At 42.7% G+C, this 16,248-nt stretch overlaps 1 protein-coding gene across 1 annotated transcript in view; it reads right to left on the bottom strand.

Moving 5' to 3' along the window:
• Positions 1-15,544, bottom strand: part of TES (testin LIM domain protein) — a 58,338-nt gene extending 42,794 nt beyond the window's left edge. Inside the window, exon 1 of the mRNA XM_089672079.1 lies at positions 15,237-15,544. Coding sequence (XP_089528205.1) covers positions 15,237-15,263 — 27 coding nt within the window. The 5' untranslated portion in view covers positions 15,264-15,544. The remainder of the gene's footprint in view (positions 1-15,236) is intronic.
• Positions 15,545-16,248: the final 704 nt, after the last annotated feature.

Raw genomic sequence — 16,248 nt, 5'->3', positions numbered from 1 at the left:
GATTGTTTCTATGCAGAAAAGAGCCTGATTTTGCACTATCTAGCTTTAGTAAATAAACCCCATTATGACATTAAGTCATTGACATTGTTAACCAACATTGATGTCCCATGCAACCCCCCCCCCACCCTTGTATACATGCAGCTGCTGGGTGGGAAATGCCCTAGTTGCAGTTGATTGGGCGTCAGTGGAAGGGGGGGGGGGGTAACAGTGTCAGTTTACTTCTGGGTTTGGTCCAAAACAGAAGTTTGGACTAAACCCAAATTCATCCCTACTCATTCCATTGCCAATCACAAAGTCAACAGTAGGCAGGTGGTCAAAATAAGTTTGATACAGGAACTGAAGCCAACCTGTGTGCCAAACCTGTATCACTGGGGACCCCTACATACACTAATCTGTGTTTTCTTATTGCCCTGATCTCTATTCTATGACTATCAGATAACCAGTCTCCAACAATTCATATCATGTTCACACTCCCCTGCTGCCTCTCACCAATTTGTATCATGCCTATAGTCTCTTATAAAGTGACCATCCTTTGAATCATGTCTGTAGTCTCTAATGTTCTCTTGTAAAATGCTCAGTCTCTAGCCTTTTGTGTCATGTCTGCAGACTTTCCTGGATATACGGTCTTGAGAAAAGTAAGGTTGTTGACTTGACTTCAAAAACAGGTTATCCAATGGACACACTGCAAAACATCTGCTACTTTTTGACACACACACACACACACACACACACACACACACACACACACACACAATCTTGGAGTAACTAAATTCAAAACCAGTTTGACAGCTAATGTATTTTTAGATGACTTGTTACTAAAAGGTTTGTGAATGGCTAGGAACAGTAGAGATTTATTCTAGAAAGGTCATAAATCAGGTCATTTACATCCACAGATGACATTTACATGTCAAAACAACTGCAAATATGCAAACAATGACATCAGTTGAGTTAAACATTAATGGAAAAATATTTAGATGCTTAAGCAATATAATATTTCCATATATGGAATATAAAAATCAAACTTTCATCATAAAGACACTATACTAGCCTGCACGGATTTTGAATAAAATGCAAGCTCGCTTTACTGCAAAATTTTTTTGGACTTTGGACAGAGTGGGGAAAACTAGACACCGTGTCAGGTGTTACCAGTATCCAGGGTTCCGTTAGAGATTTCCCCTCACTTTGGGTTTGTTCACACCATGGTGCAGAGACAATAGTTTTTTTGCATGTGTTCTGCAAGGGCACAACAAAACCAATTGCTCTCCATTTGTCCTGTTCACACAAACACTAGTACTACATGCAGATTTTTTTTCTGCAGAGGAATCTGCAATGTGTAAAAAATAAATAAATAAATTGAACTGTGCATGAATACGGATGTCTCTGCAAGTGAAATCTGCACATCAGTATCCATCCGTTTTTCTGTATGTATGGAGTGAACTAGGCCTTAGTGTTCTGGGGAAAATGGTTTAGCAGACAAGAACTGAGCAAAAATCTGCAACAAGGAAACAAATAATACGTTCTAGCACTCCCCTAGTGTCCCCCGCAGCCCATTTCACCTGCCGTCCTGGATTCCTGGAGGTCGGCATCTTCAGTGTGGGCACCCGGCTGTGACTGCTTGCGGCTTCACAGCCGGGCACCCACTGCGCATGCACGAGTAGCACTGCGCTTCATGAATGGTCCTGTAGTCTTCTGGGACCTGTCACGTGTCCCAGACTACGGGGGAAGGAAGGAGGGAGGACACCTTCCGTTTCCGATCGCCTAGGCAGTCCAACCGCAATTGGGAGCTGGTACCCGTCAAATTCGGGTTCCCGCCCCCAAAAGGTGCCAATCCTTAATGGGGAGCAGTCCTTAAAGCAGAACTTCCCCTTTTTGGGTGGAGCTCTGCTTTAAAATTAGTCTGACACTACAGATACAAATTACAGTGGCTTGAAACCATTATTGCTGTTTTGAGCTCAAGCCCAGGCAAACCGCTAAATACACAGATGAAATAAATAGAAGGGACCAGTTTTTCCTACTAAAGGATTTGTATTTCTGTCCACCCAGTTTTGGCTGCAGAGATAGACAGGTGGCACTGTCTGTGAAAATGAGGCCGCAACACAACTGTTAGCCAAATGCGTTGCGTGCAGTTGCATAGAGGTCCTGAAATACATTTAAAAAAAAAAAAAAAAGCTGCCAAGAGGCAGCAAGTCGCACCTCCTGAACACCTGCCAGCTGTTGCTATACCACCCTTAAAGGCCTTGTCCCTACCACAGCCTGTGACTGGGCAGTAAAACAAAAAGCAGCAGCTCAAATTTGTCACTCTGCTTCCTTCTCCTATCATCGTGCTCATTGCTTTGCAGAACTGACTGGATTATTGTGCCACCCCACGTTCTCCCATGCTATTCCCAAGTAAAATTTAGGAGCTCACAATGCCTGTATTACAAAAATGTATTTATGAATACAGAGCTAACATTAATTTGCCCATTTTATATCTGCCCGGAGTGCAGCTTAAAGAGCCTTGCATTGTTGTTAATCACACCTGCGTGTAACCACTGCGTGCAAATGTCCTTCTAGCAAGGAGAGCTCAGAAATCGTAGCCTGTATTTTTCTCTTTGCACCGGTTTCTTTATGGGACATATCAATATGGTCAAGCCTACCACTGCAGGGAGAATATGATTTTTTGTCTTATACAAGTCTTCCCCCAAACACTTTCACAAGGTTTGATATCGGACCAGACATGCAGAATTGATTACAAGACATCACTTTGGTTCAGTGTATTACAGCAAGCATATTTTGTGTACAGTGGATTATACATGAGAACAGAATTCATGATATACAGTTCACTCTAATATGTGAAAGGAAATGCCACTTTGCTACAAGATAACTGGTTGTATTTATAGATTACCATGGAGTTAGAGTCTGGTATGTACAAATACTGTACTATATCAAGCTTTAAAACCATTAACTATGCTCTCATGGACCAGGGCATAAATGCAGGATTTGGAATGTTTATTTTCACATGAGTCTGCTGTGTGTGAGATATATATATATATATATATATATTTTACACACATACACATACACACACACACACACTTGTGTTCAAAATAATAGCAGTGTGGTGAAAAAAGTGAATAAAGTTCAAAATCCTTCTAATAGCTTTTATTTCCATACACACAAATGCATTGGAAACACTACACATTCTATTCCAAATCAAAACATGAAGAAAAATATATCAAAATTTGTGTTCCTCTAAAAAAAAAAAAAAAAAAAAAAAAAAAAAAAAAAAAAAAAAATATTGAAGTGAATATTAGACTGTTCAAAAAAATAGCAGTGTTTGTATTCTTCTTTACAAACTCAAACATTCACTATATAAACTGAAAAATGTTTGAAGATTTTGCTTTCCTTTGAATCACTGAATATTTAGTTGTATAAGCACTGTTTCTGAGAACTGCTGTACATCTGTGTTGCATGGATTCAACCAACTTCTGGCACCTGTGAACAGGTATTCCAGCCCAGGATGATTGGACTACATTCCACAGTTCTTCTCTATTTCTTGGTTTTGCCTCAGAAACTGCATTTTTGATGTCACCCCACAAGTTTTCTATTGGATTAAGATCCGGGAATTGGGCTGGCGACTCCATAACGTCAATCTTGTTGGTCTGGAACCAAGATGTTGCACGTTTACTGCTGTATTTGGGGTTGTTGTCTTGTTGGAACACCCATTTCAAGGGCATTTCCTCTTCAGCATAAGGCAGCATGACCTCTTCAAGTATTTTGATGTATTCAAACTGATCCATGATTCCTGGTATGCGATAAATAGGCCCAACACCGTAGTATGAGAAACATCCCCATATCATAATGCTTGCACAACCATGCTTCACTGTCTTCACAGTGTACTGTGGCTTGAATTCAGTGTTTGGGGGTCGTCTGACAAACTGTCTCCGGCCACTAGACCCAAAAAGAACAATCTTACTTTCATCAGTCCACAAAACGTTGCGCCATTTCTCTTTAGGCCAGTCAATGTGCTCTTTGGCAAATTGTAATCTCTTCAGCACATGTCTTTTTTTCAACAGTGGGACTTTGCGGGGGCTTCTCGCAGATAGCTTGGCTTCACATAGGTGTCTTCTAATTGTAACAGTACTCACAGGTAACAGACCTTCTTTGATCTTCCTGGAGCTGATTGTTGGCTGAGTCCTTGCTATTTTGCCTATTCTTCTATCCATTCGAATGGTAGTTTTTCGCTTTTTTCCACTTCTTTCAGGTTTTGGTTGCCATTTTAAAGCATTTACGATCATTTTAGCTGAGCAGCTCATGTTCTGCACTTCTTTATACGTTTTCCTATCTCCAATCAACTTTTTAATCAAGGTATGCTGTTCTTCTGAACAAGGTCTGGAACGACCCATTTTCCTCAGAATTTCTGAGAGAAATGCACTGTAACCAGCATGTACAACATTTTCTGCCTTCCTTCCTTAAATAAGGGCAATAATTACCACCTGTTTATCAAAGAATGAATGACCTCACTAATAGAATTTCACACTGCTATTATTTTGAACATGTCCCTTTCAATTAGTGATTCAATTACACAGAATCAGCAGCATGCATGTCATGACTGTTGGGTCTGTTGGATTTCTATTACTCTATTACACCTGCTAGTAAATTATTTGCCATGTAGAAATATCATTTCTACCAAAAACAGTGATTGATCAGGTTAGTGATGTCTGACTGCTATTATTTTGAACACAACTGTATATTTTAATAGTTGTAGCACTAGTCCTTTAGGTATACACAAACATACTTGTGCCTGACTAAATGGGAAGCTCCCTTTGTTTTGGAAGCAGTGCTGTAACGGCTGTTGTACACAACTGATAAGCTACTGAAAGAAGCCTGTACAAATTATTTAGGCAATTACCTGTAGTTAACAGAGAAGCGTGGGTATTTTACAAACAAACCTACATATTCACCTAGACCTGAGCAATCAAAGACCACTGATCTCTCAGTTCTCTCTTCCACTCTGTGTACAGAGCGGTGACTGTCAGTTACCGCTCTGTACTCTGCCCCTCCAATGCTCACTGGAGCATTGGGCTGTGGAGGGGGTGGGAGTGGCTGGCTCAGGCTCTTAGCATGCTGCTGAGAGGCTGAGCCAGCTGCTGGTCAGACATCTGAGAGGATCCTGACATTGTTTGGATTCATACAGAGCCTGAACTGGTTCTGTGATGTCAGCTGACAGCAGGCTTTAGCTCACTATGGGTCACAGGAGTACAGTTCTATCTGCACTCCTATAACCCACAGGTTTTGGTTAAAAGAGCTTCGGCCGTACCTCTCCTTTATGGAGAATGTGCACCCCTGGACGTAGACAGTTTTCATTTAGGGTGCGCATCCATGGACAGCATTAGCCTCTCCTTATTTGTACAGGCTTCCAGTCTGTGGTTGATCGAAAACACTTGGCCATACCCACTTCTGAAATACATTGATCTGGATGGTGAACAGCCTTAATCAGCCACATGCATGAGCCCTAAAGTGAGAGAGCCAGAGAAGGCAGACACAGACCTGGAACTGTTGACAAGGTGCCTGAAATTTCTGTGCTTCATGTCCCACAATGAGGGGGAGGCTATGCTTTAATTTCAAACAATTAAACTTGATTAACAAACCAACAAATTTTCATGTGAACTTGGTATTTTTGTTCAGGACATCAAGGTGTGCCGAGACTCCTAGATTGTAAGCTCCAAGGAGCAGGGCCCTTGAACCCCTCGTGTATTGAATTGTTACTGTACTGTCTCCCATTATAATGTACAGCGCTGAGCAAACTATTGGCGCTATATAAATACTGTATAATAAGAAATCATACGTAAAAGTTCCATATGAGGAACAATCAGCCGATAATTATCTGATCGCTAGTATAGTACTATTGACAGCCGGTTCTGACTTTTGGGAACGACAAAAACCAGGGGTGCAAGCCAGAAAATGTATCGGTCGTGAACACAACATCCAATTTTCATTTAATGTATACAGTTATCATAAGGAAATAATGGAACAGAAAATAAAAAACACATGATCAGAAGCACTGACCGACCCTATACTTCCTCTTCTACTACACTAGTACGTTTGTCTTTGTCGGCTGAGAATTCTCTTACAAGTCAATACCATTTCGACTATATGATGATACACACTGTCATGGAAAATCAGTCAATCTTTTAGGAAACTTCGTAATGCATATACAGTATTTCACAGAAGTGAGTACACCCCTCACATTTTTGTAAATATTTTTATTATATCTTTTCATGTGACAACACTGAAGAAATGACACTTTGCGACAATGTAAAGTAGTGAGTGTACAGCTTGTATAACAGTGTACAAAAGTGACGCTGAGCACCTGCACGCAACTTCATTGATCGACCATGGTGAGGCCTGTTCTGAGTGGAACCTGTCCTGTTAAACTGCTGTATGTTCTTGGTCACCCTGCTCAGTTTCAGGGTGTTAGCAATCTTCTTGTAGCCAAAGCCATATTTTTGTAGAGCAACAACTATTTTTCAGATCCTCAGAGAGTTCTTTGCCATGAGGTGCCATGTTGAACTTCCAGTGACCAGTATGAGAGAATGAGAGCGATAACACCAAATTTAACACACCTGCTCCCCATTCACACTTGAGATCTTGTAACAATAACGAGTCACATGATATCAGGGAGGGGAGGGAAAAAAATAAATAAATAAATTGCTAATTGGGCCCAATTTGGACATTTTCACTTTGGATTGTACTCACTTTTGTTGCAAGCTGTTTAGACATTAATGGCTGTGTGTTGAGTTATTTTGAGGGGGCAACAAATTTACACTGTTATACAAGCTGTACACTCACTACGTCACATTGTAGCAAAGTGTCGTTTCTTCAGTGTTGTCACATGAAAAGGTATAATAAAATATTTACAAAAATGTGAGGGGTGTGCTCACTTCTGTGAGATACTGTAATACCTTCTCACAGCCAAAAAGGGTTTTTCTTAGCATTGCTTTAGAGGGCAAGAAATATCAGTCAGAACTTGTTGGATATAGAGGGGGAAGGGTTGGACCCCCAGTCTACATCTATCATCTGTTCTTCATTGGAAATATTTTTTCTGTCAATTGAGAAAAAAAAAAAAAGTTTCAAAGGTGGGAAATCCCATCGCTGGAGGATCTCCCTTACATCAGAGGGGCAGAAATTGAGGGAAAATCTCAAAGAAAAAAAAAAAAAGGGTCATAAGCCACAGTAGAAACTCAATAGATGTTCTAACTCTTCCATACCAAGCCAAAATATAATTTTTTTTTTGGCAACAGTTAGATTTTAAAGGCCAACTCCAAGCTCAGGATCCACAAAATTTTTAAACACTGCAGGTGAAACTCGAAAAATTAGAATATCATGCAAAAGTTAATTTCAGGAATGCAACTTAAAAAAAAAAGGTGAAACTAATATATGAGATAGACTGATTACATGCAAAGCAAGATAGTTCAAGCCGTGATGTCATAATTGTGATGATTATGGCTTACAGCTCATGAAAACCCCAAATCCACAATCTCAGAAAATTAGAAGATTACATGCAATCAATAAAACAAGGATTGTACATAGAACAATATCAGACCTCTGAAAAGTATAAGCATGCATATGTACTCAGTACTTGGTTTGGGCCCCTTTTGCAGCAATTACTGCCTCAATACGGCGTTGCATGGAAGCTATCAGCCTGTGGCACTGCTGAGGTGTTATGGAAGACCAGGATGCTTCAATAGCGGCCTTCAGCTCTTCTGCATTGTTCGGTCTCATCTTTCTCTTGGCAATACCAAGGTCAGGTGCGTTTGCTGGCCAAAAAAGTACAGTAATCCCACGTTCATTGAACCAGGTTTTGGTGCTTTTGGCAGTGTGGGCAGGTGCCAAGTCCTGCTGGAAAATGAAGTCAGCATCCCCATAAAGCTCATCTGCGGAAGGAAGCATGAAGTGCTCGAAAATCTCCTGGTTGACGGCTGCATTGACCCTGGACTTAATGAAGCACAGTGGACCAACACCAGCAGATGACATGGCTCCCCAAATCAACACAGACTGTGGAAACTTCACACTGGACTTCAAGCATCTTGCAGTGTGTGCATGTAATGAGTCTATCGCATATATTAGTTTCACCTTTTAAGTTGCATTACTGAAATAAATGAACTTTTGCACGACATTCTAATTTTTCAAGTTTCACCTGTACTTCTTTCTCGGTTGGTAGTTGGGACACTTAATGTGATTCTCTCATGTAAGGGTCTCAGTAATACTTCTAGGAAACTTCCAAGACAGGTTTGCCCATTTGTGCTTGTGTAAGACCGGGTTTGGACATCTATAATGATCAAGTCTATGGAATTGCAAAACCTACCTGGAGCTAGTTAAATGCAGGTCAGGAGGTCAACTGCAGCCCAAATGCACCTGTCAATCAATTCTGAATTATGTCAGAAGTGTCTCAAATTGATGCGATCAACATAAACCCAAAGCTCGATGACACAGGACCTTTGTAGATAATTACAGCTATCCGGGAGCTCTTTGCGATTTCTACATGAGCATGCCAAGAAATGTTATTCTAACATGCCTGCTCACCTTCTACAACAAAAACATCATCCTAAACCTGCCACCAGCTTCTCTTAAGCAGACGTTTTTTTAAAGTGCCTGTCAAATCTTTTTTCAAATGTTTGATGTACTCTGACAAATGGATATGTTCTCCAGCAGGTCAGTGTTGCTCTGTTTGAACTTCCCATCTCATTCCCGAAACAACATCAAGGCTAAATGCTGCTCAGCCATTCACTGGGAGCTTTGTACTCTATGAATGAATACAAAGCTTGCTTTGATTGGCGGAGGTGGAGAAGCGAGTGGATGACATCACAAACTCCAATTCTGCCATTCAGATGAAGCTTTGTATTCGTTTATAGAACACAAAGCTCTTTGGGAATAGCTGAGCAGTGCTCAGCCTGACTCGATTTATTTCCGGTAGGTTGATTTGACTTATACAGCACACACAACAGGCACATCTAGTAGTGAAGGGATAACTTTTTTTGGACCAGCTTGTTACAAATGACCTATTTAAACTTCACTAAATGCTGGAGATCAGATTTAAGGAATATATGGAGAGAGTTTCTATAAGTAATTACAGCACTACTTCCACCTAAAACATTACAAGCATTAGGTGGTAATATTCAAGTTCAATGTGTACCACATATAAAGCTGCAGGGAGTGTTCCTGTATGCTAGGGACAAACATACATCTAGAGACTTGCCCTGGTAAAAAAAAAAAAAAATTAAAAAAAATTATAATTTCTGAATGTCAACATATTTCTTGTAATGCCACTGTTCTCTCTCACTCTCCATTTTTAGGATTCTATTTTTGTAGTTGAGTGGTGTAAACACTTGACAATGGTACTCTACAGTAATAAATGTCATAGCCTTTGAAAACATTACCATGACATGTGCATAACACTCTTAAAGAGACACTGGGGTAGATTTAGTAAAATTGGAGCACTCCGAATCCGGTACAGCTATACATGGTAGCCAATCAGCTTCTAACTTCAGCTTGTTCAGTCAAGCTTTGGCAATAAAACCTGGAAGTGGATTGGTTTCTATACAGAGTTGCACCAGATTTTACACGCTCCAGTTTTAGTAAAGAACCCCCAGTACCACTTTGCCAGTTCAGTACAAAGCAACACCTGATAGCCTAGCCCATCCCCCAGAAAGGTATACTTACTGATCCATGCTCCCTCGCTGCCTCCCTTCTACTGGAGTCTATGCTAGGTAAACACTGTCACATGGAAGAACAACATGCTCCCCCATACCCATGAACCCCACTTTGTTAAAAGGAGCACAGATTAGCAAGTATACCTTGATAGGGGTGGCTAACAATAGACATGGTCACTTTACCCTGAATCAGCACTGTTACAGTGTCTTAAATACAATGAAAATCAGAGCTAGAAATGTACATATTCTGATAAATATGGGCATTACAGAAGCTGGAGACCCCTCTAACAACATGGCACTGCTCTGGAAGCACTGGGTTCCCTTTACTTAAACTTGAGCCCAATCAAAATATAAAAACACAGCAGCTACAAAAACTGTAGCTGCTGGCTTTAAAAACAAACAAAAAAAAAAAAAAAAAAAAAACAGACGCTCACCTGTCCCTTAATCCAGCGGGATCTTCAGTGCAGCCGTCCTCTTTCCCCAGCATGGGCATTTTAAGTGTAGGCACTTAGCTGTGACAGCTTGAAGCTTCACTGCCGGGTGCCCACTGCACGTGAATGGTCCTGTAGTTTTCTGAGAGTTGTAACGTGTCCCAGAAGACTACGGTGAGGGCGACGACACAACTTCCACTTTTGATCGCCTAGGCGATCGCAGCGGAAGTGGGAGCGGGTACCTGTCTAACGGAGAATGGGGATGAGGCCTTAAAGCGGAACCTTCCCTTTTGGGTGGAGCTCCGTTTTAAAGTGTAACTAAAGGCAAACCCTTTTTGTTTAATTTTCCATAGAGTGGAGACAGATTATAACACCTGTCAGTTTTTATGGCTGTCTGTGCCCCCATTAGGTAGAGTCACCCTCTCCTCATCTGTTCTGTTAACCGTTATCATTGGCAACACTAGTTCAGATGACACACTAGGAAATCCCTCCAAAGAGAGGGAATCCCATCTCCTTCCATCCTGTATTGGACAGGAAGTGAAGGGAAATCTCCCCAGTAGGAGAAAGATTGCAAAAAAAACTGACAGGGGCTATAACCCTACCTTACACTATCCAAAATTAAGAAAAATAAAGAGTTTTGCCTTTAGTTACACTTTATTAGAAAATGTAATAAACTTCTATACCTAACCGCTAGAAAGGTGCAGCTGCTTGATCAGTCAAGCCAGTTATTTGAGCTGAAACTGTGTATACCAAGAAGTGACAGGTAATGCACATTTCTGCTCAGCAACTTGAAATATTCAAAGTGCAAATGGCAACGCATGAACAGTTCAAAATTTCGTCCAGTTTTTGATTAAATTCCAGCTGTGGGCAAGCCTGCTGGCATCCTCCTGCATGACATACTTCGATCTGGAAATGAAAGAGCCGGGTGGAAACTGTTGGCTGAACAGCGGCTGCATCCAATCAGCTGCAATTTCAGATCGTGTATCCCGCATCAGCATGCTGTCAGAGAAAGATCGCTGTTCTGCTTCATTACTTCTGAAACACATTCAAAAGACCCAGGGCTTTCTGGCGAATCATCAGCATCTGACACTTCCAGGAATTTCAGTTACCTGTGCCCCATGCCATGCACTGCGGTTCCTGCCATTGGACTTTACAGGACAAAGTAATGACGTGGTGGCCAGAGACTGGAAACACAGCTCACAGCATAGGACCAAGCATCTGACACACGTGGATGATTGTCCAAAAGGATAGAACTTGCCCCCTTGCCACAGAATACAGAGAGACATAGATCCACACAATCAAGGTGGATAAAGTTATCCTCCCCGATGAGTCATTTTATTCTAACAGTGAGGACAGCCACTGATCAAGAAAAGTCTTCATCAAGCCAGTCTGAAAGAAGTCGATCATTAGATTGATCGATGTCAAGAGGGCGTGACCACACGTGGAATTGGCCAGTCTCTGCTGAACTGGATGAATTTAAATCCATCTATGGCCAGTCAAAGCAAACACCTTTTTTTACCTAAATGCAGGTAGTATTTACCTTCATGCAAATTAAGGTAAAAAGGGTTTTACAGCTTTCTGCCCTCTCCCACCTCCCTAAATACTTACCCAAGTCCTCAATCAATTCAGCACTGTGCACGGCTGATCTTTTCTCTCTTCACACAGGATGTGGCAGTAGTGGGTGCCATTGCTGCAGCTGTCAATCAAATGCAGTGATTAGAAAACAGGGGGTGGTGCCAAGTTGTGCTATGTATGTCTATAGACACACACACATACAGCTCAGGAGTGAGCACGCACGTGTGCCCCCATAGCAAGCACTTGCTATGGGGGCACATGGAGATGAGGAGCCAAGATCGCCGGCAGGGGACCACGGAAAAAGGAGAATATAAATATTTTTCTTTTGTTTTTTTTAATTAAATGGTTACCTTTAGTAAGTGCCTTCTCTTACAGACTTCTCATTTAAGGATACATGCACATAGTCATAAGGAAATATAGCAGCTAGTACACAAGAACTTGTTGGCAGAAGCTAGATCCTGTGTAAAAAGTGCTCTGCATGCTGTAGACATGCAATACTTACATACATACAGATGTATACTGGTAATAAAGCCTATTTGAAGACCCAGGTGGCCATTGCGCCCTAGCATTATCCATTGCTAGAACTCAGGCAGCTCTTGTACTCAGAGTACATGTAAATATTAGTACAAACTTTTATATGCACACAGCCTAAAATATGGTCCAAGCAGAGGACCTCAGATGCAAATTTTTCAGTTTATAGATCTTTACACAACTGTGTGCATGGACCCATAGAAGAACAAAAAAAAAAAAAAAAAAAAAACCCCCACACACACTTACTGAATGTTATGGCCATGTTTCCATTTTGTAGATTCACTATGTGTCCTGGTGACCATTACCACCGAGATACAGACAGTAATGGGAAATGGAATATTTTACCACAGTCACCAGATCAAGGGGTGCCTCCTAAGGGATTTAAATAACAATTTAAAGCTTCACCAAAAAGTTCTTCCACATTCAACACTACACTAAGATTTCTAATACTTTCAGTGTGCCCATTCACACCTAAGCATAGTGTTGCATGAAGCTAGTAGCTCAAAAAAAGTACAGGAGCATCTTTGTGGGCAGAGTTGCGGGTTTTGGCCCCAATAAGACTTCAATGGGAGTACCTAAAAATGGGTATAGCAAGCGTTTCCATTGTTAAAAATTATATATATATATATTACATGCAAGAATGCCTGAAAAAAATGTTCCAAAACAGCCCAAAAAGCAACAGGATACTCAGATCATGCCAGAAGCCCACTCATTTGCAGACTGGATCATTCACCAGTCCACAGCACATGTATGCAAGGAGGAAGGGGATATCCTTATATCCCTTCCCTATATCCCTAAAGCTAGGTTCACATATATGCGGGTGGTGCACACAAAAATCAGTGCAGCCGCATCACCCGCACAGAAGAAGGTGTACCCGTGGGCATGTGCTATTAATTCTAATGGCACGCCGCCCGCACTGGAAATCGCAACCGAGGTTCCCATGTGGGCTGTGTTTGCAGAAGAAGTGCAACTTTGAATTTCAAAAGGAAAAGAGTTTGAAGTACACTCAAACTCATTTCTACTCCTCAGTTAGGCTGCCCATACATTATAGAAACATAGAAAGGTGATAGCAAAAGACAGATCAAGTGGTCCAACGAGTCTGCCTATTTTGTATTTCTTTGTGTTGTTTGTTTTTTCTGGTAACTTTTTTGTCTGAATATAGATCTATGTTTCTCCAAAGCATGTTTGAAACCACTTCCTGTGGACTAACTCACTACCTCTACTAGAAGTCTATACCACACATCAACTGCCCTTTCAGTACAATAATACTTTCTAAAATTAGTTTTGAACTTCCCTCCAGTTAGCTGGAGATCATGTCCCCGTGTTCTTGATATAGGCTTCATATTAAATACCCTCTAGTACCTTATCCACCCCCCTGATGTATTTAAAGGTTTCAGTCAAGTCTACCCTTTCTCTTTCCTCTAGACTGCACATATTAAGTTCCTGAAGGCTCCCCCCCCCCCCCCCGATACGGGTTTACCCCTCAAGGCTCCCCCCCCCCCGATACGGGTTTACCCCTCAAGGCTCCCCCCCCCCGATACGGGTTTACCCCTCAAGGCTCCCCCCCCCCCGATACGGGTTTACCCCTCAAGGCTCCCCCCCCCGATACGGGTTTACCCCTCAAGGCTCCCCCCCCCGATACGGGTTTACCCCTTAAGGCTCCCCCCCCGATACGGGTTTACCCCTCAAGGCTCCCCCCCCGATACGGGTTTACCCCTCAAGGCTCCCCCCCCGATACGGGTTTACCCCTCAAGGCTCCCCCCCCGATACGGGTTTACCCCTCAAGGCTCCCCCCCCCGATACGGTTTACCCCTCAAGGCTCCCCCCCCGATACGGTTTACCCCTCAAGGCTCCCCCCCCGATACGGTTTACCCCTCAAGGCTCCCCCCCCCCGATACGGGTTTACCGCTCAAGGCTCCCCCCCCCCCTGATACGGGTTTACCGCTCAAGGCTCCCCCCCCCCTGATACGGGTTTACCGCTCAAGGCTCCCCCCCCCCTGATACGGGTTTACCGCTCAAGGCTCCCCCCCCCCCCTGATACGGGTTTACCGCTCAAGGCTCCCCCCCCCCCTGATACGGGTTTACCGCTCAAGGCTCCCCCCCCCCCGATACGGGTTTACCGCTCAAGGCTCCCCCCCGACACGGTTTAACCCTCAGACCTTTCACCACTTTTGTTGCTTCATCCATGGGTTGAAGTAAAGAAGATTGCTTGATTCCCCCATCAACACAGTCAGTTTTGATGGGGGAATCCCTCCTCCTGCACTATTGTGTTCACAGCAAGAGGTTTCCCCACCGTCAGAATACAATAAATCAGTGCTGGCAGCTACAGCCAGCAACATGGATCAAAAAAAAAAAAAAACACCACACACACACACCAGGCAGGATGTACTGAAGTCAATCAATGGATCCTGCCCATAGATGGATCAAAATGCAGCAGGAAATTAAATTTTGATCTATGGCTAGCTTTGGAGATTCCTCTTACTTCCTGTTGCATTTCTGAGACAGGAAATGAAGGGAGTACAGGCTGCCAGAGAACAAAAAGAAACACTTTTTAACCCCTTGTCTCCTCTATCCCAGGAAATTTAAGTTTTTTTTTTCCTTTTTTGTGTTAGAAACAAAACAAAAAAAAAAAAACACAAAAAAAGGTCACTTGTAGGATAAGTAGACAAGGGGGAACAATAGTTTTTTTTCAAAGCCTCATGAAAAATATATTTGTAATCTGTGTAACTTCTATGAGATCGACTGTATTAAATTTCTAAATAAATAAAAACCCAAAAGACAGGTGTCAGGATGTAAACACTTACACTGATATTATTGTTATGACCTGTTACCACTGAAAAGGAAACCAGAAAATATATGAAGACAAAAACAGCCAGAAGTGAATAGTAAATAATCCCCAGAGCAGGGACTGCTCTCCTCCGCTGACAGGACACGTGTGAAGGGTGGCACCATGCAGGCAGGGTGAAGTCAGGGTCACAGAGAAGACATTGACAGGACATGAGCTCACCTTTTTCACTTTATTCTCCAGATCCATGAGTGCTGGAGTCCGGCTGCCCCGCCCGGTGATGAGTGTGCACTGTGGTGTCCCGGCCGCCTGCTCCTTCCGCAGCTGTCAGCTCTCGTACACTTCTGCTTCTCTCAACTTAAACGTCCTGCGGCTCAGCAGTCATAGTGAACAAAAGAAAGATGTCAGCCAATCAGAGCCCGCACCTCGCAGATCTGTAGCCAATAGAGAGCGCAGTGAAGGTCCCGCCCAGGAGACAAGTCTGCAGTGGAGGTGTGCTGAGTGTGCAGAGCTGCCCCGCCTGCAGATAGGTAAAGGCTGAGGGAGAGTGTCCTTCTTCCTGTGTTGTCCGCAGACCTCTACTTTATTGGAGGAGTGGGTGGGTGTGTCCTGCTAGCTGTGTACACAATACTCATTCTTCTCACAGGCAGGAGTGGTAATAGCTCATTCCTGGGCACTACCACAGGCTGGAGGAGAACTACAAGTCCCAGCAGGTTCTTCAGCACAGGCTGAGCAATGCAGGGTATGAGTCACCACTTATTTGTGTCACCACCACGCCTGTAGGAAATGGTAACTGTGTTTCCTGTTCTGCAGAACTGTTTACAAGACAGGAGGAGCTGGTCACTGAGAATTCATTAGAAGAGATAAGTCTGCTTATCTGAGCTGCCATAATGATTACAGCTGAAGTTTAGTCATTTCTTTTCACCTACACTGCCATGGGGTTGTCACCTCAGCCCTTAAACCTGAACATGTATTAATTACTCAGGTCCAGAGGCTACTTTAATGTGTTACTATACCCAGGACCCAGCATTCACTATAACCGGTCTCCCACAGTACACACAACATGGAAATGCAATTTAGGAGCCTTCAACAATATGAATACTTGATCACTCCACTCTACATAGCCATCACTGTGTATTTTTATTGTCATCATTGGCAGCACAGTGGCTGAATGGTTAGCACTTCCGCCTGGCAGTACTAGGGTCATTGGTTCAAATCCCAACCATGACACCAC

The sequence above is a fragment of the Staurois parvus genome, unplaced genomic scaffold (assembly GCF_062004578.1).
Source record: "Staurois parvus isolate SC_StPar_1 unplaced genomic scaffold, SC_StPar_1.0 ptg000120l, whole genome shotgun sequence".
Taxonomy (NCBI): domain Eukaryota; kingdom Metazoa; phylum Chordata; class Amphibia; order Anura; family Ranidae; genus Staurois; species Staurois parvus.
Note: the sequence above shows the minus strand (reverse complement) of the source record. Positions and strands in the feature narration are given on the sequence as shown.